General features: G+C 41.7%; 1 protein-coding gene across 1 annotated transcript in view; it reads right to left on the reverse strand.

The window, feature by feature from the left end:
- SDK1 (sidekick cell adhesion molecule 1) overlaps positions 1-26,833 on the reverse strand; it is an 876,702-nt gene that overhangs the window by 488,610 nt on the left and 361,259 nt on the right. Inside the window, exons 3-4 of the mRNA XM_088017186.1 lie at positions 18,494-18,600; positions 16,250-16,397 (exon numbers count right to left, since the gene is read on the reverse strand). Coding sequence (XP_087873312.1) covers positions 16,250-16,397; positions 18,494-18,600 — 255 coding nt within the window. The remainder of the gene's footprint in view (positions 1-16,249; positions 16,398-18,493; positions 18,601-26,833) is intronic.

Genomic DNA, 26,833 nt, shown 5'->3' on the forward strand with positions numbered 1-26,833 from the left:
CACTTTAAAAAGGTGTATTCTTTAAAAAGAATTTATGATAGGTGAATTACTGCTCAATAGAGCTATTTTTTAAGAAAACAAAGAAGCTATGCAGGATGAACTATGAAGAAGTAGCTACGATCCCCTCACTAGATTGAGAGCCCTTCAGAGCCAGGATTGTGTTATTGATCTTTATCCCCAGAGCCTCACACCTGCTGACTGGTAGACAGACCGAGCGGACGAGCGACAGCTTTGACATTAGGGACTGTCCCTGGATGCAAATGCTTGAGCAATTCGATCTAACTAGGCTTTGGTCAGATCTGACTACAGCGAGGAACGAGCCCTCATGAGCACATGAGTCCAGGTCACACAGACAGAACACTTCGTAACTCACAATAGGCTCTTCTATCTTTTACCATGCTTGATTATCACAAACAAAAATAAAAGTGCTATGAGGTCAGTTTTATTATCACCTGTATTTTTACTGAGGAAGAAAAGGAGCCTTCAGAAGCTGCAGACTTGCCACTGGGCAAGAGACTACATGCAGGATCATGGGGCCGAAGACAGGGTGCCAAATGCCCAGGACAGGACCCCTTTTGCCATATCAAATCGCATATGGGCAAGCTGAGGCCAACTCTGTCATAAACATTCACAAAAATGATCAGAAAGGCATCATTCAGGTGCTGAACTCCATCCCTGGCTCTGTCGCTAACACACTATCTGACCTTAAATCACATATAGCCACTCTCTCCCCCGTGCAGTCATCTACAAAATCGGTGTGGTAAGATCTCCTCTGCTTCCTTTACTCGAATGCCATGAAGATTTAGAGCAGTCTTGCGGAAAGATGAGGAAATGCACGACCCTCCACAGCACCTGCATTGGCTGCACATCACTTACGCTGCTGCTAGGAGCTTCACCCTAAGCTCCTTCCAGGGCTCATCAGAGCCCCAGGCAACAAACCGGCCGTGTGTTTCACATTGGACATTCACAGGATCGCTTTTACTCTGTGTCACATGTGACGAAGCTTGAGTCCCTCAATCATTAAGTTAGGTCTGCCCAGAGTCAGAAAATGATTAAAGAATACAGCTGGTTCTCACAGTCAGCACTTCTTACTTCAATACCATGTGCTTTCTAAAGCCTATCCTGTTCCTCACCCAATCTCCACTTGTGTGGCGTCTTCAACTCACAGTTCACGCTCCTCGATCCCCTTCGAAAACGTGATCTCAAGGACTCTGCAGGCTGTACTGTACACACCCCGACCCCAGCCCACCCCTGGAAATGCTTCTCGTCCCACCTGTGGACACAGGCTGTCAACTGCAACAGCACCTTCTGCCAAGTTGAGCGGGCCCACCACTCATCTATTTGTCTTTCCTGACCCTCCCTGTGCCCCCAGTGCCTCAATCTCTGCATGTCACAGCCTCCTCGCAGTCCTAGCCCTGAAGTGCACACACACCATGAGGAAGACACAAAGCATGTGACTTTCCCTGAGCTCTAACCACATCCCTTCCTTCCTAGTGCTCCTTTCCTTCCTCTATTGTGTGAGAGAACTTCACTTTGGTAGCCAAGATTTCTGTGTAAGGACTCTGGGGCAAACCGAGATGAGACCTGGCTTGCCATGACACAGAGCCCCCAAAGCGCCCATATAAACTGAAATGCACTCTGACCACTGGCTCTCCCTGGATATACAAGATGATTGCATCCTGGAGCATCACCAGAAGCTACCCTTAGAGACCATGCCCTATATCTGGATTAGAAATGAAACAGCGTTACAAAGTCTTCTTGACTGATTAACTGTAGTGGTATTCCCTTGGCCAGAGTCCAAAGCTTATTTCCTTCCTAGGGAATTTGGTGTTTCAGGAGTAACTTTCATGGATGATGCCAGTGCAATTGGGTACTTGTTAAATGAAAAGACAAGTGAATGAGTAAGTGGCCTGTATTTGGGAGACAGTAACAGTGGCACTGATAATCCAAAAGAGAAGCTAATAAAAGTCATTTACATTTGACTGTGTAATGAACTATACATTAGATGCACCAGCAGCAATGCTTCCCTAATTACCCAGCCAATATTAAGACCTGCTTGAATTTCTCAAGGACATTATAACTGGGGGAAGCTGAGGGGGCAGAACTCCTTGTATTCCGTACCACCAGGTGCCACTTGACGGAGGACTGAAGATTCATTATGAAAACTATCTAAAAATCCACAGTTCCAGATGAGTTGATAGTGGATTTTCAATACTAACTCATGTTTATGTGTATGGGGAGTGTACAGAGCAGAGGTGGAAATGATAAGAAACAACAGCACTACATTACAGGTTAGAAAGTGTTTTCACATCTATAATTTTACCCAACAAATACATGATCCCTACAGGAATTCCAAGAGCTTGATAGGGTAGCTACTGCTCTCCCCATTTGAGATGTCCCACTATGTTACAGTTGTTGGGAATAGTTACAGGACTTCTCCGAAGTCACACAGCTCCTAAGTGATGGAGCTGAGACTGGGACCCTAGTTTTCTGAGTCTTAATTTAATGCACACTGTCCCACACTATCTCTCCAGAATGAGTCGAGTACTACTATTTATTCATTCAGGAAATACTTACCCATTCATCTAATAAACGTTCACTATTTGGGATGGCCAAGCACTCTGCTAAGTTACCAAGCCTTCAAAAACAAAGAAACAGTCCAATTAAAAACAGGCAAAGGAGCTGAATACACATTTTTCAAAGATATTCAAACGGCCAATAGTTACATGAAAAGGTGCTCAGCATTACTCACCATCAGGGAGATGCAAATCAAAACCACAATGAGATCTCACCTCACACTTGTTAGGGTGGTCTTATCAAAAAGACAAGCGGTAACAGGTGTTGGAGGGGAGGTGGAGAAAGGGAGCCCTCCCACGCTGCTGGTGGGGATGTAAACTGGTGCAGCCTCTGTGGAAGGCACATTGGAGATTTTCCAAAAATGAAAAGGATAACTAGTGTACGATCCAGCAATTCCATTGCAGGATGTACATCTGAAGGAAATGAAATCACAGTCTCAAAGAGAGGTCTGCACCCCCACGCTCACCAAAGCAGCACTCACAACAGCCAAGACATGGAAGCAGCCTAAGTGTCCCTCGACGGATGAATGGATGAAGAAGATGTGTTGTATACTTACACACACACACACACACACACACACAATACGTATGCATATATGACAGAGTATCATTCAACCTTAATGAAGAAAGAAATCCTGTCACTTGTGACAACACGGATGAACCTAGAGTACATTATGCTACTTGAAATAAGTGAAACAGGAAAAGACAAAGACAGTACGATCTCACTTATACATGGGATCTAAGAAAACTGAATTCATAGAAAGAAAACAGATCGGTTGTTGTCAAAGGTGGGGGCAGGGGAAAAGGGGTGAAGGGGGCCAAAAGGTATAAACTTCCAGTCATAAAATAAATAAGTTCTGGGTATATACTGTACATGGTGACTATAGTTAAGAATATTGTAGGGGCACCTGGGCAGTTCGGTTGGTTGAGCATTCGACTCTTGATTTTGGCTCAGGTCATGATCTCAAGGTTGGGAGTTTGAGCCCCACATCAGGCTCCATGCTCAGCGGGGAGTCTGCTTCTCCCTCTCACTCTCTCTCTCTCAAATAAGTAAAATCTTTAAAAAAAATACCATAGTGTATATTTGAAAGTTGTTAAGCAAGTAAATCTTAGAAGTTCTCAACAGAAGAAAAAAGTTCTAATTCTGTGTGGTGATGGATGTTAATTAGATCTATTGTGGTGATCATTTTGCAATACATACATATATTAAATCACTACACTGTTAATCTAAAACTAATACAATGCTATATATTAATTATATCTCAATAAAACTGGGGGAAAACACAAAGAATAACTTTTCTTTGCTTCTATGGTTTATAACTAGTAGCAAACAACCAACTGTATGCAAGGGGGACAGACAGATACATGACAGCCACACAGAAATATATTATTTGAGGCATTTAAAGAACGCCTCCTGCTCAGATCTTTGCCATTGCAAAATGTAATATGGATACCAATTTAGGAGCTAAAAAGAAAGCAAGGTATGATTCACATAACACATTCCAGGCTTGGCAACTTCAGAATTTATTGTTCATTAAAACTGTATTTTAATTATCCTAGTTTTAATTAAAGTATTATGTAGAGTTGGTGAAATGCAATTATGTGCAACTGACTTGAGATGTGTAATAGGCTAATATTTGTAAAGAAATGCATTATTGTCACTAGATCTGCTCATGTAAAATGAAGTGGTATTTTATTTTCAAATGAAAAATTGGTACATAGAGTATTAAAGCCTTGTCATTAAATACTACACTGCCAACTCAAATGGAACCAAGTGATTCTGAGTTCCCCACCCCTGCCCTTCGGCTATGTGCTTTGCTCAGGAACGACTCTCTGGCTGTGATGTAGCCTTACCCCAAAGCAGTAGGATGGTATAAGCTGCCCACACACGCCCAACAAACCTTACGACACAGAAGACACTTTAACAACCTTCATCAAGTCCACCTGCGTCACTGACCCTGCAGGCCCCGTCGTCAGCACCGGCTACCACCAGCCACAGCCCAGAACCTGGTCGAATGGTGTTTAAAAGGGTGACCTTTCACCCAAGTGTCAAAATGCCTCACAATCTGAAAGGAAACATGAGCTTCTCAGGCAATCTTGGCTCTCCTCCCACTGTGCACAGTGAGGTCTGGCTTGAAGCTCCGGAAGGTAGAAACAGCACTGTGTAGGCCATTCACTGAAGCAATGTCGTGTTTCCCATCTCTCTCTTCCCTATGTCTACAGACACTGATCTGCCTGCACTCATATCAACTCAGACAATGGGACTCCTCCTGGATGTGGTCAGAACAACAACAGGAACTTCCTAGGCGTCAGAAACCAGCACTTGGAAAAGCCTGTAGGACATGTACAGGAGCGAAGGCAGACTGGGGCAGAGTGGTACCCACGGCCCCAGCACATTCTCTACCCCTGGGTCCCTCCCTCCCAGCTAGTACTACGTCCCCAGACAGCTACACACACAGCCACGCATAGAGCCACATCTACATAGGACATCTTTAAGAAGCATGAGGACATCATGGGGTAGGGGGTGACATATAGAATGTATCAGCTTTCACTTCCTCAAACATTAGTTAGTAAATTACTTCTCATTCATTATTTCTTGTTAACTCTCAGGACAACTCAGGAGAAAGAGATCAATCTCCCTGCTCCCAAGTACAGGAGAGGCACTGGGAGGTTATGTGATCTGTCCCAGGATAGACACCTCCTAGGTGGGTGTCTTCATCCATTTGGCTGCTATAAATACCATAAATGGGGCAGCTCCTACACAAGAAACATTTCTCTCACAATTCTAGAGGCTGGAAGTTGAAGCTCAAGGCACTGACAGATTGGGTGTCTGGTGTGAGCCTCTTCCTTATTTGTGGACAGCCTCTGGCTGAGTCCTTGCATAACGGAAGTGGGGAGGGAGTTCTCGAAGGTCCCTGCCATGAGGGCTCCACCCTCATGACCTAAGCACCTTCCAAAGACCCCACCTCCTAACGCCATTACACCAGGGATGAGAAGTCTAACAGGTGAACTGGAGGAGCCGAGGGAGACACAAATTTTCTGTCTACAGCGGAGGGATTCCAAAGTGCCATATGTCGGAGGAACCACCCAGAGCAGCGGTCCCAGAAGGGCTTCTCAGAGCCCAGTCTACCAGAGCAAGAGCCATCAGCGGACACCACCAAACTGTTGCCTCTCCTTCCAAGCCCCAGCCCCGCTGAAGCCCCTGTGAGGGAGTCAGAGCTGCCTTTACTCTCCGGTACCCCTGCTGCGCTTCGAGGTACTCCCACCATCTGCTGCAGAAGGAAATCTCCTGGCTCTGAATTTCCCTAGTGATGTGGGAAACACAGGCAGAAAGAAATGAAGACAAAATTAAATGTCCTTATAACCTGCAGCTCATTGACAAATACTTGAGGCAGGCAGAGCATAACACTCCTGAGCAAACTCTCAACTGTCTTAATGTCAATACTTTGCTAGAGGGAAAAACCACCTTAGCTTGACAATAGCAAGTCCTCCAGTAGCCCAAGAGTCTTCTTGAGGGGCGCTGCTTCTCCCTCTGCCTCTACCCCTCCCTGCTGCATGTCAGTGCTGCTCACTCTGTCAAATAAATGAATAAAATCTTAAAAAAAAAAAAAAAAAGAGGGACACCTGGGTGGCTCAGGCAGTTAAGTGCCTGCCTTCGGCCCTGGTCATGGTCTCAGGGTCCTGGGATGGAGCCCCGCATCGGGCTCCCTGCTCCGCGGGAAGCCTGCTTCTCCCTCTGCCACTCCCCCTGCTTGTGTTCCTGCTCTCGTGCTCTCTCTCTGTCCAATAAATAAAATCTTCCCCCCAAAATTTAAAAAATAAAGTAAATAAAATCTTTAGCATATCAAAGTCCTTTTGGACACTCCCTTTTTCCCTTACCTCCCCCAACTCCCAAGTATATAATGGGCCACCCCTCACAGCCCCAGGGCAGCAGCTCTTCCTGCCCACCGGCCCTGTCCCCGTGCTTTAATAAAATCACTTTTTTGCACCAAAGACGTCTCAGGAATTCTTTCTCGGCCTTTGGGTCCGGACCCCAACGACAACACTACTCAAAACTACATCATGAGGACTCCTCCTCCTGCTGTCATCCCAGGCGGCTGAGCAGCCCCTGCTGTGCCCTTGGTGCCCAACCCTCTCACCTCTGTGGATACTTTCTCCTGTGCCAGCTCAGCCCCACACGCAGGGTCACCCTCTCGGCCTCGCCAACCCCCACGAAAGTTCCATTCTGAAGTCTCATCTCAAATCCCCACATCACAGCCCAGTTCTCCTGGGGAACAGTCTCAGCAGCAGCAACTCTGTGGGCCTGCTCCAGGTGGGCAAGGTCGCTGGTAAGCAGGGAGAAGGGACACAGGAGAGCACAAAGGAGGGCGGGACCCCACTGGCCCCAGCTTTGCAGCTGTGCCGGACTCACAGGATGACTTCAGAGAGGCTGCCTGAAGCTCCATGTCGCCGGACAGTCCGGCTGGGGTGGTGTGGCAAACCTCTCCCCCACAGACACCCATTCTCAGATACCCAAATGAAGACCAACATTCCTGACATTCTACTTTCTTTCTAGACTCCGTGTCCTTTGTCCTTGAGCCCACTGTTGGTGGGTCTCTCGGGGGAGCTCTCAGAAAAATAAGTTCCCAGTCTTGTCTGAAAATATCCTCTTGGCTCCCTCAGTTTGGACACTAGTTTAGCAGGCTACAGGCTTCCATCATTACACTTACATCCCTTGGAATTTTGAAGCTATTAGGTCCATTATCTTCTCTAATATCGCTGTCCACAGAGATCTAATGACTGTGCCTTTGAGGCAACCCAAATTACACGTATGGTTGCTTCTTTGTCTTCGAAGTTCGATGGTGACACTATAATATGTCTAGATTTGGATATATTTTCATTTATCCTACTTGGAGCTTAATCTGCCTTCTGACTCTAAGGATCCATCATTTTAGGAAATACTATGACAATTATCTCCGAACATTATCCCCACCCATTCCCTCCCTTCTTTCCTTCCTCTTCTTCGAGCTCGAGTGATTATTCTACCCTTTTTATCTCTTAGTCAGTCTTCCCTATTTTCCATCTTTTTTATCTCTGTGCTTCATTCTGAGTTTTTTTCCTCACACCCACCAGGACAGTATTTTCCACTTTAGCTGCATACTGTCGGCTCTTTCACTGATTCCACTGACTTTTTAGATAAATATTTTTCACTTCAAGAAGTTTAGTTTTTTCCTATTTGGTTCCTTTTAAAATCAACACATGAAACGATATTCAACATCATTAGTCATTAGGGAAATGCAAATTAAAAACACCGTGAGTTATAACTACACACCCTATCAGGATTGCTAAATCAAAAGATGGTGCGAGCGGGAAGCGCAAGAGAAGGGGCTGAGAAATGAGATCGCTCAGGCACTGCTGGGGGGAGCACAACACAGTACAACCACTCCGGAAAACAGCTGGGCGTTTCCTTACAAAACTAAACATGCAACTACCATGTTGCCCAGCACCTGCATTCCTGGACATTCATCCCAGAAAAACAAAGACTTCTGTTTATACAGAAACCTATACACAAATGTTTATAGCAGCTTAGACTTCTGTTTATACAAAAACCTATACACACATGTTTATAGCAGCTTTATTCACAATGGTGAAAAACTGGATACAACCCAAATGTCCTTCACCACCAGCTACACAGGCTGTGGTATGTCCATACCACAGAACACTACACAATGAGAAGGAACCAACCACCAATGCAGGCGATGACCTAAAAGAATCAGAGAATTATGAAGAGTGAAGGCGGCCAACCCTAAAACAAACTGCATGATTCCATTTACATAACATTCTCTAAGTGATGCAATTACAGAAATGGAGACCAGATCAGTGATTTCCAGGGTGTAGGGTGGGTGTGAGAGCTGGAGGAAAGGGACGTGGGTATAAACGGGACCCAAGAGACCCTCTGGTGATGGGAATGTGTTGTGTTTTGCCGTATCAATGTCAATATCCTGGCTGTGATATGGTGCGACAGTGTGGCAAGATCTCACCATTTGGGGAAAGTGGTTAAAGGGTAGATGGGCTCTCCTTTTATTATTTCTTACAACTCTATTTGAATACACGATCAACTCGAAATACAAAGTTTAATTTAAAATGAGGAGAAAGGACAAACACCGTATGTTCCACTTGCATGAGGGACCCTGGAAGAGTCAAAATCAGGGACAGAAAGCAGAGGGGAGGGTGCCGGGGCGGGGAGGGCCCAGTGGGGAGTTATTACTTAGCGGGGACAGAGCCTCAGTGTGGGAACAAGAAAGGCTTCTGGACATGGATGGTGGAGACAGCTGCACAGCAATGGGAATGCCCTTAGCGCCACAGAACTGTACACCGAACCGTGGTTAAGATGGTAAATTTTACGTGACATGTATTTTACCGGAATCTCAAAACATTTTCCAAAACAACACAAACTCCCGCAAAGACTTCCTACTATATATGGAATAAATCCAAATCCCTTTGCAGACTCAGATGCCTCCCGCTCCCGTGTCCCTCCCAGCCTCTTTCCTCTGCACACTCTCTCTGCCTCTTTTCCATACCCTAACCGCACGACAGCCCCTCCAGCTGAGCAAATACAAGCAGCTCTTTCCTGGGTTTGCAAGTCTTTGCCCCTCTGCCAAGAACACTTGTCCTCCAGCCTCGTGCAGACAGAAGCTGAGAAAGCAGTCAGCACGGCAGGGGAAGTGTGGGCTAGAACACTGATCAGCTGCTGCCCTCTCCCCACCTTAGCTCCCATCGGTAAAGTGGGGATAATAACGGGACGACTCACTGGGCTCCTGGGAGGAGCTCGTGAATCATTACATGGAAAACACTTAAAACAATGCCGGCACTCAGAAATATTAATAATTACTGTTACTAAACATCACCTTGAGAATACCACAGAATTTATCTTGAATAAAATAAGCCAGACACAAAAGATTTCATATTCTATGATCCCATTTATAAGAAATTCTGTAATAGACAAACTCTCCTACAGTAATAAAAATTAGATTAATGGGCAGGGCTGGAGGCAGGGGGCATAGGAGTACTAACTGCACCAGGGAACTTGACTGGGAAGGGGCTGACATTTGTCACATATTTGCTAGAATTCATCGATTTGTATGCTGAAAATCTGTTCGTGTTGTACGTAAATTCCAACTCAGTGACATGGTTGCTACAACATCGCCTGCCCAGAGAGGCTGTCCTGGGCCCCCCAGTGCAAAGCAGCGGCCAGCTCCCTCCCTCTCCCGCTCAGCTCTCCCATCCCTGTGCATTCCCTCGTGGTGCTTGTCCCCTGAGAGTATCCTGTTTATTAGCCTGTTTCCATGTGAGGCCATAGCTCACTGATGGCAGGACCTTCAATGCCTCATTCCCCTTTCCACCCCTGGCAGCTAGAACAGTGCCTGGCACAAAATGAGTGCTCAATAAATATCTGCTGAATGCATGAAGGAAGACAGAGAGGGAGAGGCAGAACTGGCCTGCCCTTCCACAAGCATCGCTGAATGTGAACACCAGAAAGGACTTCAGTGGCCATTTAGCTCACCTTCCCCATCTTGACATGGGAAAATGGAAGCAAAGCAGAGTAAGTAATTTGCCCAAGGTCAGAATTAATGATGGAAGCAGGTCCGGAGCCCACATCTCCTAGTCTTTTTCACTTACACCAAATATGGCTCAATTCACATGTATAGACATACTCTATATACATTCACAAAATGCCTATAAAATAGAAAAATTTTAAAAGCATATTATTTTGAAAGCCCAGTTAACTATAAAAATATTATTACAACCAGATCTACTTCATTCAAGCATTAAGTTGTGACTTCCATTACAAGTGCTAATTTAAACAAATCTTTTTTGAAGCAATTGAAATGACATGGTAATAAGTTAATGGACATTCAAGTATTTAAGTATGGACAATTACGAGTCAGGCTGATTCCATGTCACCTGGGATGTTGTTTACTGCCCATACTTCACAATTCACATCTTTCCTGGCAAGTCATCCTGCAAAAAGCTGACTGGAGGTTGAAATATTTAATCTATAAACTTTGCATTCCCTGGCAAACACATGCAAGTACACTGTGCTTCCATATTCCCATCAGGTAGGCTGCTGCATGCAGTCTGAGCACAAGAACCTGCAATTAAGCAGAGAATGGCACCGTACAAAACAAGTTTTTGCGTCCTAATCTGATAAGTGCCGACATAAATTACCTCCTGGAGGTGAGAGAAATATTGCATGACATCAACATTCACATTTCACAATCTGAGAAATAAAAGGAAACAAAGAGCATATATCAAAACCAAAATAACATAGAACAATTTTATTATCAAATTAGACAATATAAGACAAGGCTATCCTCATCTTTGATATGCAAAGACAGCAAACTAACTGTTTGGATTCAGTGAATCAGAAAAATAAACACGCATTTTTTTTTTATCTTCTTAGATAAATAAAACCTATAATTACCTATTCAAAAATCCTGAGTATAACTTATTCTCATTTCTTTCAAAGTATTGTTTGCCTTTCCTAAGATATATTTCTCCTTCATCCACAGCACTTTTTCTCAAGGTTTGTTATGCTTCCCCCCCCACACTTTGGTGAGGAAGTTTACAAACACTACATGGCTTTTCTTCACATTTCTTCAAGCACTCAGCCATTCCAGGAGCACGCATCTGCTCGCAAGACACAGTTCTCAGAACAAGGATGTTTTTGATGGCCAATACCCAGAGGATGCTGAAACTACCGGAGGAAAAGACCTACACATGCCACGCAGGGCTGGGACCCCCACCTGCTCATGTCTGAAGGCGAGAAGAGTGAGCACTGCCGGCAGCGGGCACGGGCCAGTCAGGGGCACTGGCACTGAACACAGCCGTGCCAGAAGAAGACTTTGCCTTTCCTCCTTTGTCCCACCTTCCCAGCCTACAAGTCCCCTGCTGCTTCTGCAGCCTTCCTCCCCCTCTGCCCGTTACGTGACACAGTCACAAGTTCCAGGAGTTAGGACCTCACATCCCTGGGAAGCCATTAAAGTGCTGACTTGCTCCCGGCTCCTCGGCCTCGAGCACAGTCCCGGTACTGCCCACCTTCTCCCGGTCCTTCTACTGGCTTGGTTCTGTAGTTCTCTAAGTACTCCAGTGCATGGTCTTTTAGCTCAGCCAGAGTCATCCTCTGTGACCAAGAGCATCTCAACTGATATGATGGAACTCTTTGGGCTTCATTTACTGACTTAGGTATTTTATACAGAGCATTAAAGAGCTTTAAAAATCACAAACACACCAACAATCCCCAAGTTTAGCCTAGACCTTTTTGCTGACCATGAGTCTGATATAAACAACTATCTCATGACTGGATCCTCTTGACCATCTACTACGCACCTCAAACGTGCAAAATCCACCCCCCCCCCAAATATAGACAAAACTTGCTTTGCCCGCAAATCATCTCTCTTGTTCAGGAAATGTTAAGTCCATCCTATCAGTTGCAAAGGCCAAAATTCTTAGAGTCTTCCATGGCTTCTCTCCTTCTCTCACACCCACATCTAATCCAGCAGGAAATCCTATTCATTCTACCTTCAGAATATATCAGTATATGACACTTCTCACCACCTCTCCCCAAACCAAACCACTCGGTCTGAGTCACCTGAACTACAGCAGCAAACCCCTAACGGGCCTCCTCATTTGGGATTCTGCTGCCCTGTGTCCATTCTTCACAGAACTCCTAACACAAGAATCACAAGGGAGATCATGCTGCTGCTCTGCTCCGATCCTCAGAGCAAATGCCAAAGTCCGCACTCTGGCTCAGTAACCAGCATCTAGGAATCACACTTAGCCAGCTCAGGAACCTCAGCCTCAGCCCTCTCCCTTGGTCCAGCCTAGCTGCTCCTCCAACACACGGGCCTTTTCCCTACCTCGGGTGCTCTTCTCACAGATTCACCCCCAGGCCTCCTCCCCTGATTTGTTCAAGCCTCTGCTCAAAGAGGGCATTATCGAGAGGCCTTCTCTGATTCCACATCTGAAACAGCAACCCACATGACCCCTGCATTCCCCTCTCGGTCCCCTGCTTCATTTTCTCCTCACTATTATCACGAGCTGGCATGTCCTCTGGAGACAGGCTTCCTGAGCACAAGGACTTGCTTTTGTTTCCTGCTGCATATTCGGTGCCTGGAACAGTACCTGGTATGTGGGACACCCTAACTACTTAGTGAAAGGGGGGGGAGCCCAAACTGCAGTCAGAACTTTGTGGGTTTTTCATTTAGCCTCGTTCTGATGTGAATGTGAGGCAGCTCACGTCCACCACGGGGACATTCACTTCAGCTACTTTTCTGGGACGGTGACGGATTTTTGCTGCTCCTTTCGCCACACAAGGTAAGCCTCCTCCTTCAACAAGTATGTAGCTCAAGAACAAAGAGGTTGCCAGTGACAGGGTGCTGGGTCTGCACAGGGCAACTGCCCTCTAACCTCCTGCTGCCCCCCAGCCTGTGCCATACACACACATCACTTCCACCCCATCTCCCACTAGGCCTCTGAATTTCATAAAGCCTATGCCTTAGTCAGAAAACCACGTCTGCCTTCTCTTTTGTCAAAAATTTCTGAAGTTAGGGCCTTACAGACCCAATACAATGGATAAATGACACACTTGCAGGCACACTCAGGGCTATGTGGGAGCATGTGTCTGTGTGTGCCTGTGGCTCACAGCAACCTGTATTATTTCAAACCGAAGGCTGGTGTTCTGAAAAGGAAGAAATAGGAATATAAGAAGTATATGGAAAAATAAATCAAAAGCACCAAGAAGGTTCGGCAAAATAAAGTGAAAAGAATTAGCGTGATGCAAAAGACAGCATGAGAGTCGGAGCCAGAAAGGCCTGGGGTGGAACCCCAGCTCCACCATTGGTCAGCTGTGTGTCCTTGGGTGGGCTGGTTAACATCTCCAACCCTCAGTCTGATCTCTAGAAGCACAACTAATTACACTTCTTCGGAAGGCAACTATGAGTATCAGGGAAGATGTGTTTAAAGTAGGTACTCAATAAATAACAGCTGCTGTTAAAATTATTAATAGGCTATTCAACTAACTTTTCAAGTTAGGAAATATTAGAATTATTGCTTCCCTTCAAAATGAAAAAAAAAATCATTTAATTGTAAGCCAAAAGCTCACATTCTGAAGGTCACAGGGGGCGGGGAGGAAGTGGTGAGGTGCCTGGGTGGCTCAGTCATTAAGTGTCTGACTCTTAGTTTAAGCTCAGGTCATGATCTCAGGGTACTGAGATCAAGCCTCCCGTAGGGCTCGGGACTCAGCGCGGAGTCTGCTTGTCCCTCTTCCTCTGCTCTTCTCCCCATGCTCTCTCTCTCTCTCTCTCTCTTAAATAAATAAATAAAATCTTTAAAAGCAAATAGTAAGGAGGTGGGGCTGGCGAGATGAGGCTCCTCCTCCCTGTGGCAAAGGACCATCTCCCCAGCTGTGTTAGGGAACTGACCTCAGATAACCAGCTTACAGCAGATATAGAAGCTTGACCTGTTTCAGTATGAGTGAAACACTTTGAGCCAAACATTTCAGTTTTTAAATGACACCTCTGGTGGTGCCGAACAGAGCTAATGCTATCTGACTTTTGTCTGCCAACCGTCTGGGCAGGGGCCATGCAGAAATACCCTCCCAACTCCTATCCAAAGCCAAAGTTTCTTAGAAGTAAAAAGCAATGTGTCTTTGAATGATGTATAAACTTATCAAGAAAACCACACATGCACTGATTTATGACATCTTGCACAGCAGGTACTTAATAAATATGGGGGTGATGATGAGGTGGAAAATATGAAACAAAAGGCCTTGCAAATGTGGAAATATCCATAACCAGCCTCATCTCATCTCATCTCCTAAAAAAAAAAAAAAAAAAAGATCACCGGCATATCATTCTACTGAGATTGGAGATTTATCAATAGCTTCGCAGACCATTTGTTTGATAGGACACTAAGTTAAAGCCTACTTAGCATCTTTACATTAGTAGCTCACCAGGAATTAAACAGTCTTTAGCAAGAATCTGCAAGTAAAAAAAGAAAAGCTTATAAAATTAAGAGCTGTTATTTCATTCTATCCCCTTTCATACTTCTTGAATAAATGCTGCCTTGTGAATATGGCTAGACTGCAAGTCAACAAGTGAGTTGCTATATAGCTGCTTGCTGCTGAGTTAAACTAATCCTTCCACCACGGATTGTGCTCCCATTGACATTAATTAGAAGCTCCGATGTTGGAGAGGAAGCTTAGTTCAATTTACCCACCCTCCCTAGCACCCACTCTTCCCTAGCATTCATCCCAAACTGGCCCAGCCACACTGTGCTCAATGCTAGAACCTTCCAGAATATTTCACAAGAGTCTACCTCAGCTGCCTTTTGTTCAGCCTAACAGTCCTCTAAAAGAATGAAAAATTGACCCCTGTTCTTTGTTTCACCGACCTCAAGAAGCATCTGGTGTCACTGGAATCAATATAAATGTGGACACCCAAGCAACTCTTAAAAAAATAAAAAGGAAAGCAGTTATCCCATTTTCTAAGGAAATTAGTATTTTTACTGAAATTTTTAAATATGGCCTTTATACACTTCAATATTTTTCCTGTACCAATAACAAGAATAGAAACATTTGTTAGATAAGGTTAAGAATGGTCTGGGGTCAAGCAGGTTCAGATACCCAGGCAGAAGAGTCATGATACTTGGCTTAGAGAAGGGACCCCATGGATGGGCGGGTAGGGGAGAAAGCAAGTTTACACCTTACAGTGACTTTCAGAGTTATATTTCAAACCTATTTAGCAGATTATCTTTTATATATATATATATATCCTTTTTGGAAAAACACAACAAAACAAAAGCATTTTCTTCTCATGAATTTTTGTATGAGTGCAACCATCTGATGGCATAAGGACTTGACTTTTAGCCCAAGCTTATAAGCATTTCATGATTCTTTCAGAAATGTTCATTCCTGAAATGTTTATATTTGGTATATTATCTTTAAATTGTATTGCAAAATGCCCAGTTATGAAACATATACCAAATGTTCTTTTTAATCACTTAAAGCTCTAAAGGAAAAAAATCTGTTTGGCATTAGATAAATACCTTGAATGTGGGATAGGCAGGAACACCTTGAAATAATGCTTAACTAATCACAAAGCAACTCTTCTGCAATAGATGGGCGAACCACTAATTAGATGAAGGGAAATAAAACTGTCACGGCAGGATAAAAGGGTAAAGAGAAATAAGCAGTAATTACTGTTTTATTGTCAGAGAAAGTAGTATCAAACATGGCTCAGTAAAAAGAGGGGAAAAAACCCCACAGCTCTATAAGTAAATACCAGCACTCATTAAATTAGTACTTGGAGCTAAACACAACTCAGGGATGACAATGACATCTCAAAAAGTACATTCAAGAGGGGAAAAAACGGACCTTAACAACTAAGTAAGGATGCTTTATTCTGGGCATGCAGCTTATCAAAGAGTAACATTACACGATGATTCCTTTAAACTGCTTGAACATTTCCAAGCCAAGTCTTCCAAAAAGCTGCTTAGTAAGGCCTGGGGGAAGACTACCAGACCAGGTTATTATTCTTTTCAAAGCTTAACTGACACAGTGAAATTCATTAAATAATATGTCAGTGTTGCCAACAAGTGTAATGAGTTGTGTTTTAAAGTTTGGTGCAACTTACATTCTGTTGCTGGGTATGATCTTGTGCCCTTCTCTGAACCAAGTCACTTGTGGTCTCGGGCAGCTGGTGATGGGCAGTAAGTTGAGGACTGCTGCATGTCCTTGAGACACCGTTTTCCTCTGGTCTATATCCATGAAATTTCCCAAATCTGCAGACAAAAATCAGACCCTTTAAGTTCCAGAAAACTCTTTTTTTGGGGGGGGTGGGCAAAGATGGAAATAACTATATATTACAACAAAGTCACCAACGTTGCTATCATTAAGCAGTAAGACAAGAGAGATTGAGCAGTAATGCTGAAGAGTGCAGATCTAGTGGTGAAGCGAAGCATGAGGCAGAGCCATGTGCCCCCAAAGTGCCCACGAAATGCATTAATCAGCAGAACTTCATGGTCTTTGTGTCACAGCAACACTACAATGAAACGTTTGCAACTGATTTTAATATTGGAATAAACTGTGGGAAAGCATCCCACCACTGTAGAGACTAACGGAGCGCCATCACCTACCCCCCGGCTCCCCAGTCTCTGAGGCTAGTTCCGCCCAGGCAGCCGCCATTGTGCTGTTCATTTTTTTTTTTTAATTTGGGGCAAGCAGACTTTGTGCCAGTCCCTGTGCTACTGGTTAACAGCACTTTTTAAAAAATGGACGTCACAGAAAAAAAACCAGTCATTAGAATGTAGGTATAAGAGGCCAATTTTTAAATTAGTAACATTTGAAACTTCTGAAAAATGTCTATGTCATGCTTAGATACAGATATGTGTAATACACACATGTGGTATACACTATGCTCATCTCACTGTATATAAAAATTTGGAACAGTCCATAGAAAATCCCTATTATCAATGGATTTTTTATTCAAAGAAAATTATTTCCCATGTAATAAGGAGCATTTAATATTCTAGGAAAGAGATGAAACCAACTAATGAAACAGATTATGGAAATAGTCACAGTTATTTTCAAACTTGTTGAAATTTACTATCAAAATGAAAGAGAAAAGAGGGAGAAGAAAACATCTAAGAACCAGAGATAAATGATAGAAACAAGGGTATAAATAATTAACCCAAAAAAAGCCCAAAATTTAATATTACATAATAGAATTTAATATATTATAATAAATTCCAAGCTGTTAATTTATTCAAATATGTTTGGGGTATTGATCTGAACTTTGTATTTATTAATTATGTTTTCAATTATTCCACTGAATAGAAGTTCTCAATTATTCCGCAGAAAGATTTAGCTGATTGAGTTCACCATTCAGAAAAGTTAAGCTTTCCTAATTAAAGACATAACTAAACATGTACAGTATCAGCACCTCACTTAGTCACTAGTAATTACAGAATGGTAGAGTAATGAGCAATTATTCTGTTTGATACAGTAATGCTGAAGACTATAGGCCTTACCCGTGGTCAAAAAACAAATAAGAAAACACTGTCATCACTGGGTGACAGCCCAATTTAGGAGCTCTCTGGAGTTCTCTCAAATCTGTCATAACCTAGTAACTTAAAGCTCCATAAACACTTTCTGCTTTCTTTTAAATGAAGAGACATTTTGGTAGTAAATTCAAAACATAATAAAGCAGATAGGCCATTTTAGATGGACTCGACCCTTCACAGACTTTGGACTACAGAAGTGCTTTGCGTCAGCCAGCTGGTCTCTCCAATTCCTGCTAAAGATGACATCAAAGGCAAACTCTCTATGTTCTAATTATCTCCTCCAGTTACTTTTACTCCGAAATGGGTCTGCCTCACAGAGAACTCATCAAGTAACTAAGAGTAAGCCCGTCTAGGACATTACTATCCACCTAGTTTTTATTGTGTAGCTAAAGGATTTCTAAACAAATCACTGGAAAGAACTAATTATGAACTGACAAAATTTTTTCCTAACGGGGTTTAATTTTTTATTTGAAAAACATTTGAACCTGAGTATCATAAATGCTAAGAGCAGCTAATCATAAAAGAGAAGGCATCCTGTTACATTTTGTTTTCTGTCTTCCACAGGGCCTGATGGAGGCCCTGACTGCTGAGTGGCCAGGACTGGCATTTACCTCATTAACCCCATCACCACCATTGGACCAGCCCCACTGGCTGTTTACTTATCTCCCAAAACCTTTAGCAATGACTCTATTCCAAAGAGAATCCAAGACAGAATCTCAATTCCTACAACGGTTAAAAGTGATTCTGATCAGCATTTCCCACAGACATTTTATTTCTGTTATTCATCATTGGAGACTTTTCCAATGCACACATACATGCGACGTGAACTTCTGATCTTCTCTGCAAGAGAGCTCCCATCCTGTTTCGCACCACACAGCGGTAAAACCCAGCATCAAGCCTCTGTAAAGACGGGATAATATACCTGCCAAATACCAAAAAGAAGTGTTAATGCTTCTATATCTAGGAGCAGCTCTGGCATCTCATTTCACAAGTGCTCAACAAATATTTTATTTTTGGTAAACTAATGTCTAGGTAATCCTTCTCTGGTCAACATGCTCACCCCAACTGCAATTTATCTGTGAGATTACATAATCGGTGTCTGTCTCCCCAGCGAGGCTTCCAGTAGTACATGAAGCTGGTTCTAGACCTGTCTTGTTCATCACTCCACCCCTGGCGCCAGGCACACTGCCATACATGTAAAAGATAACACTTATAACTAGTTGAAAAAATGACAAACGTAAAATAGCTCTAGGTCATTACACTTAAACTAGACATTTCAACAAAAAGTGTTTATAATTCTCTCTCTTAGAATCTCTAAAAGTTATTTCTAGAACTGGCAACAATCTTTACATAACGTGTCATGTTACTCTCCCTAAAAATTCCAACAACACTTTCAAGATGAGATACAGGTGTCATCGAGGCAAAGAGAGCAATGACCCAGTGACACAACTCCCCTCTGCACTCACTGTTGTAGAGCCCCCAACACAATTCATACACTTCCCTCGCTTCCTTCTCTGCATATGGCCTGACATTAACTTTAAAAACATTTTGGGTAACTGAAAGGTGATTTCACTGGTATTTTCCACTGCTGTGACTGTAAGTAATCACATCCTTCAAACCAATGCCTTTCTAAAAACTTCAATAACATCCTACAGAAGAAAATAAGGTAGTTAGAAGATACAGATCCCATAAAAGCCCTGCTTTAGGGTTTACTATTAGTTTTATAACTTAGGATGTTTTGAAATCCATAAGCAAGTACAATTTATAACCAAGGACCACTTGAAGTGAGTTTTACAGCTCCAGAGCCCAAACCTTTCACGATACCTAAGAGAGTACATTAATTGGTTTCTAGGCCATGTTCAAAAACAAATCAAGAATAAGGCTGAGTCCTGAATACTTTTTACAAATGGGAAGTTGCCTACCATAAGAAAGAAAAAGAGAGCTAACACCCAATCAAATGGTAGCCTATTTCCCAAAAAAGAGAAAACTCGGTGACGTTATCCTTTATTACAAAGATGTTAATAGTTATCTTCAATTTAAAAATACTTCTCAAAAGGATAATCAGAGAAACTTTTAAAAATCTGGTAAAAAGCACCATGAACAGTATGCTTTATTAGCTCAGTTCCTAAACATAGCTTGAAATCGCTTATATTCAACTGATTGCTCATCCTTTTACTCAAGTATGTCCAGTTCGTCAACCTGAAAAAGGAACTTAAAGGCATAATTTTTAAGTGACTAAAACATTTGGACAATATAGGTAATTCAGCACTAAGCAAATATTAATCAAAGTATGTTTTCCCTCTGATAACCATCTTGGTATTCCCATGACAAGATTAATAAAATCTTTTATGAAAATTATTGCTGAGTTTTAATCTTCAAAATTTTACTCTATTCTGAGGAATGGCTCATCTCAAACAAAAAATTAATTAGTGTGGATAATAAGAATAATATCAAACCGAACACAAAAAGTCAATGCCATTTATTTAAATTACAAATCAAGACTAGAAGGATGAGCAGCTTTAACTGTCAGATACTATTATTATACTAAGGAGGAGTTTTGAAATTAAGTTAAAATGAAGTCAACAAAAGTTTTTGGAAATGAAATAACACAAGTATTGGGAGGACATATTTGAAAAACTACATGAACAGTTTCATCATTGCAACATTTCCAAATTTATATAATTGTTATCCATTCCATTTTCTTTTTTTTTGCAGTATCCTAGATTTTAAATTTTTATGACTTTCTGTAGTAATCCTATGTACTAATGCACAAAAATAGCAGTGTTTGCAAACCACAGGGAGAAGCAGATACAAAATTGAATATTAGGCATATGCTGTTTTGTACCATCTCTTTAGTCTAATGTCTCGGCAGGGAAAAAATATACAGAAAAGTTGCAAAGTACTCCACCTATTATAGGAATTCCTATACAAATTATGTTCACCTAACAGATGGGAATATTCACTGCAAGCCTATTGTTTATAAACACACATTTTTAAGCAGAGAATGTTTCCTGGCTCTTTGTAAGAAAGTATGACAAAATCTTAGCACCATATGCCACTAAAATATAGAAAATGCCTGCTCCTACTTCAAATAAACACAGCAGGGAATGTTTGTATTCACTGTATAAAGGCAGAATTCTACTAGACCAACAGAATATTTTCCAGGGCTAGTTCATTATCAGGAATAGCAAATTAAAGAAAATCAAACACAAAATCACAGCAAAACCAAGGGTTTAAATGTCCATTCCTGCTAAGTAAGAGAATACCTCAGTTCTGAATTGCCTCTCAGATGGACCACAAGAACCAGCCCAGAGTTTCTCTAGCAAGCAACGTTAGCTCTATTTCAGCCCATAAGTAGCTGCTTGACTAGCCCTGCCTGTAGTGAACATTTGACATTTTTTTGTCTACCTGGGATCTATAGCATTTTCCTGTGTTCGGATAATTTTCCACTCTGAGTCTCGGTGGAGGCAGACCCCTGGACACAGGCAGGAAGCAATGTGTGACCACTGGCCACACGTACTCTGGATTTTTGATCTGAGGCTGGTGATGCACAGGAATGGGGCTGAAGGAGCATTCATCTGACAGCAGTGGTCCCGGGGTGCAGCAGAGCCCGGGCCCAGGGGGGCAGTGGCAAACAACAGTATCCAGGCTCCAGGTGAACTAGCAGCAGGACTCTCGCAGGACTGGCTCCTGGGCTGACTGGCTCTAGTGGGCTCACCTCATTCTGTTCCTGCCCAATCTCCAGCCTGCCTGGAGACTGATTCTAAGGGCAACCCAACGTCCATACAACAACTTCCTATTCCATTTCAGTAAGAAAGAGTTTGTTTCTGTGGCTTGTCCTAGAATTCCCCACATGTCTACACTACAGGACACAGCCAAAATTATTTCAGGTGAAAAAGCTTCTGAAGTTACCAGGTGCTCACCATGGTCACAGAAAAACCCAAATAATGCCTCTCCAAATCATCTCTCTTTTAAAAATCGTGGCTTCCTGGTAAACCACAAAGAATCACTAGGCAATAACAGTCCCTCCAAAACTGGGATAAATTAACCTGTTATGAATTTTCCTGAACATGAAACACTAAAATTTGAGAAAATGTCTGATAAAATACTGCCTGGGTGCAGACAAATTACTGTGGAGCAGTTCTTCCAGGAGCAGTGAGGTACTATGACTAAGGACACAGGTCTACAGAGATCGGTGCTGGTTCTGAATAATGATGGCACATCTGCATTTCTCCCTCTCAGGTCAGGCAATATAATTCAATTCCAAGAGAGAATCTTCATGCCCATTAAAATTAGACCTAAGGCTTTTTTTTTTCTTTGACTAGGGATCCTACATCCATTTTATGCCACTCCAGGTAGGACTATTCTTCACAACTCTAACTTTTTATGCTGGTATAAAATATCTATTTTGCATGAAAATAAACAACCAAGTTCTATAATAAACCTTCATATCTTGGCCCAGAGCCCAATATTATATTCAAAGTGAAAAAAAAAATGGTTAAGGAAAACAACAACAACTACAACAACAACAAAAACCCCTGTAAACCATTTATACCCTTCTTGGAACTACTTTGATTTTTCTTTTGGAGATGTGATGATAAATCATTAGGCTTTCAATGTTATTTCTATAAATTTCCTATATGAAATTTAAAAAGAATAATAATCAAAAGTGGAATCAGTCTACAGCTTTCTTTACAAACAAAACACTGAAATGAAAAATCCAGAGTGAAATGTGTTAAGAAAAAGATAAAAGGACCTAGACCCTTAAGCAGTGTAGGACTATAAGAGATTCTAATTATTTTAGCCAGAATGTGCAAGACTAGTCCATTTGAGCCAAATATAACTGTTATTATTGTGGGCTGGGCAGTTCAAAGAGGACAGGACTAATGGAGAGGTAACAAGCAGAAGAGTGACTATAAACCAAGTCAAGAAAACTGAAGCCGAACAACTTGGATAACTAAGCCATTTATGGGAAGACACAGGCGGAAGTCACACTCAGTTCAGTGGGATGATGAAGAAACCAACTGGTTACATGTCACCTAACTAAAGAGTTCTCAATTCAATAGACTGCTCCTTTCGATGAGTAGGGGGCAGAGCAGATTAAAAACAAAACAAAAGACAAGTAGAGAAGTCTTTCCCATAGCTTAGCAATAAAGCATAATTAGATGCTTTGTCTCAGGGTCTTCAGATTTTTAACTACTGATCTTGTATCCCATAACACTGCTAAGTCCACTTAATTAGTTTTGGCAGCTTTTTAATAGATAATGTCACATTTTCTATATTGACGATCATGTCGCCCTCAAAAAAAGACATTTTTATGTCTTCTCTTACAATCAAGATGTCTTTTATTTTTCTGTATTTGTTTTCCTTACTGCATCGGCCAGCAAATCCACTATTGGGATCTGCTGAGCTTCTTTCATTGGTGGGTTTGTAGTTTTCACTAAATGTTGAACATTTTCAATATTATTCCTTCAAATACTTTTCTGCCCCTGCCTCCTTTGGGATTCCAATCACACATACATTAGGCCAGCTGAAGTTGTCCTGTAACTTCTTAATGATCATTTCATTGGGTTTGATCCCCCCCCTTTTTTTCTACCTGCCTTTCATTGCCGATAGTTCTATTGCTATACCTTTAAGTTTACTAACATTTTCTTCTGCCATGTCTAATCTGCTGATACCCCATCCAATGTGTTTTTCATCTCGGACATTATAGATTTCATCTTCAGAAGTTTGATTTCTGCCTTTTAATATGTTTCATGTATGTATTTAGCTTTGATCACATGGAATACATTTATGATGTTTCAATATCTTTCTCTGCTACTTCTAACACCTGTGTCAGTTTTGACTTGAGAGATTAATAGATTCATATTTCTCCTCCTTATGGGTCATACTTTTCTTCCTCTTTATGTGCCCGATAATCTTTGATTCAATTCTAGACATTGTGTATTTTACCCTGTTTGGTGCTGGAAATTGTTGTATTGCTATAAATATTCTTGAGTTTTGCTCCCCGATGCTTCAATTTTTTTTTAAGATTTTTTATTTATTTATTTGACAGAGAGAAAGACAGCGAGAGAGGGAACACAAGCAGGGGGAGTGGGAGAGGGAGAAGCAGGCTTCCCGTTGAGCAGGGAGCCTGATGCGGAGCTCGAACCCAGGACCCCGGGACCATGACCTGAGCGGAAGGCAGACGCTTAACAACTGAGCCACCCAGGCACCCCTCCAATGCTTCAAAAATACTTGAAAGTCATCTGATCCTTTCTGGTCTTGTTTATAAAACCTTAGGATCAGAGCTGCATTTGGTCAAGGCTTAATAATTCTCATTACAGACCCAAGATAATTCTGTATCCTCTATCCATTAATCCCATAAATTATGAGGATTTTTGGTATGGCTGGTGAGAACAGGCCCCCCCCCCCCACCCAGCCCTGTGTGGTAAGCATGGGAAGAACTACCGTCACTTCTGGGCAGTGTTTTCCTGGGCCTTGGTGACTCTCCTCACATGAATGTGCTGATGAATATTCTGCCTAATACTTAACATAGAACCTCTGCAGATCTCTAGTCCTCTTTCCCTGGTAACTCTCTGGATTCTCCATTCTCTCCAACTCAGGAATCCTCCAGACACATGTGCAACCCTGTGTCTGGGGGCCATAGCCTAGAAATCCTCACATGGCATTAAAGCTGGGACAATCAGAGGGCCCACTGATTTTTTGTTTCTCAGGCATCACCACCTTTGGCTGCCTGATGTCCAGTGTCTTAAACACAACTGTTTCATATACTTGTCTGGTTTTATGGTTGTTCAGATTTCCTATCTAGGATTCTCTTTTATATTTCTTAGTGAAGTTTTCCACTTCATGTAGGTTCTTATAAAGGTTATTCCCAGGTATTTAATAATTTTTATTGATATTGTGAATTTTTTCATCTTTCTATAAGACATAAGAAAAAGTTACTTTTTCCTTAACCATTCCTATTTTCTTACTGGAATTAAAAAAAAGAATATTATCCATCAAACTTCTATTGTTGATATTGTCACAGAAATTGAACCACAGAGACAGGTCACATAAGGAGACAATAAGATTTTTAGCAGTTCACAGTATCCAATTATCCCTCCTGTTATAACAATGAATATCATGCCTACCACTAAGAAATTATTGGCTTAGATATCTATCTATTCTTATTTGAATATAATTTCTTATCTCAAAGCAGAAAATAATTGAAAATAAATATTTTCTGAAAAAAAAGATAAATCTGCCTATGACAGCTATGTAAACTTGATTTAATTGCTAAACTCCTACAATTTTGCCAATACAGTCACCTGTACCTAAATATGCATAATGCATCAATATGAAAAACATCAGAAACTCACTGAAATTCATTGTGCAGTTTGCAACACAAGCAGCAAAGAAAATGCTATTTTTGGTCAAAACTAGAAAAGCTGAGTTTATATTATGTGCCCTTTATAGGATTAGTATTTTCTACTGACACCAAAGTGGGGGTGGGGGTAGAGAGACTCCATTTCAGGGAGAAAACAGCTACCATTTTCATAAAGTAGCCATGTTTTTCAATTTGAGACTGAGAATGGTCTCGTGAAGGTTAACATATGACAGCTGAAGGTGCTTATTGGAAGGAAGTAGATGAAAGAGTAATTTGAAAAAAATAGCATGAGATTTTTGGACAGGTTTTATATCTAAAAAAAATGATGACAAAATACAATGGATCCCTGATAACCCATCTCAACGTCTGAAGCCCTCAGTGAACAGAATATAATTTATCACATCTACCCCAAACCATTCTTGCTTTAGAATAACCCATTTCTTCTTACTAAGTTTCTAAAGAAATGGGAATGAAGCATGTATCTCATTTTAATGGCCATATATAATGAGCCGCCCCTGCAATCTTGCTTCAGTGACCCACAGTGCTTTGTCTTCCTGTGGATTATCCAGAGTGTGCCAAATTAACAGGTAAATCTGCTAGTGCAAAGAGCAACACAAAAAAGCTGCATCTTCCTTGCATATTTTAAAAAGGACAAAAAACCGTTTCATCATTAAGTCTAAATAGTTGCCTATATAATAATGGCACGGTGTATGATTTAGAATTTTTTTAAAGATTTATTTATGTGTGTGTGTGAAAGAGAGAGAGAGGTAAAGGGAGAGAGAGAGAATCCACAAGCAGACTCCCCGCTAAGCACAGAGCCCCATGCGGGGCTTGATTCCAGGACCCTGAGATCATGACCTGAGCTGAAACCAAGAGTCAGCCGCTCAATTGACTGAGCCACCCAAGCACCCCTGAGTTAGCATTTTTTATTAAGGTTTTATTTATTTGTCAGAGAGAGAGAGAACAGAGGCGGGGGAGTGAGGGAGAAGCAGGCTCCCTGCTGAGGAAGGAGCCAGACGAGGGGCTTGATCCTAGGACCCTGGGATCATGACCTGAGCCGAGGGCAAAAGCTTAACCAACTGAGCCAGCCAGGCGTCCTTGATTTAGCATTTTAAAACAAAACTGTTACACTGCTGTTTTACATGTGTCCACTGGAATCTAAAGATTTTGAAACCCACATTATCCATTTTTATTAATGAACTCTTTAACAGATACAACCTTCATACTGTTCCTTTTTACTCTTTGAACTTGAGTTGTAAATCTATTTATCTCCATAGAATTTTATTCTAATGTAACATATTTTTATGCCTGAAAGATATTTATTGATTATCCAACATACTTATCTGAAATAAAAATACACATATAAATGGCAACTTAAAATGATATCCTTTGATCAAAAGATTCTAAGTGCTTATAAAAATTATTCTGTATTACATGTTCATTGGAATTATTACAGTTAATCAAAACAACATATATATGTTAATGTTGAAATATAATTATTAAGCCTTTAAAATTTAAAAAGAAAATGTCTCTTAATGACAGGTAAGTGGCTTTTTTTTCAATTACATTTCATTGAATGGGAAGTTATTTACCACTAGAATAAACAGAATTGGATAGAAATTAACAACAAAGAGAAGGTATTGACAACATATTTGTGGCCATTTGTATTCATTTAAATCCAATGAGTACATGGAACAAGAAAATAAACAAGTAGAGAAGAGGTTGAAGCACAGCAGCAAGCAAAACACAGGAAAGTAATAAAAAATGGATATGGATTTAGAATATC

This window comes from Eumetopias jubatus, unplaced genomic scaffold, assembly GCF_037043125.1.
Source record: "Eumetopias jubatus isolate StellerSeaLion01/CBP00866 unplaced genomic scaffold, mEumJub1_p1.0 scaffold_12, whole genome shotgun sequence".
In the NCBI taxonomy this organism is placed as follows: Eukaryota; Metazoa; Chordata; class Mammalia; order Carnivora; family Otariidae; genus Eumetopias; species Eumetopias jubatus.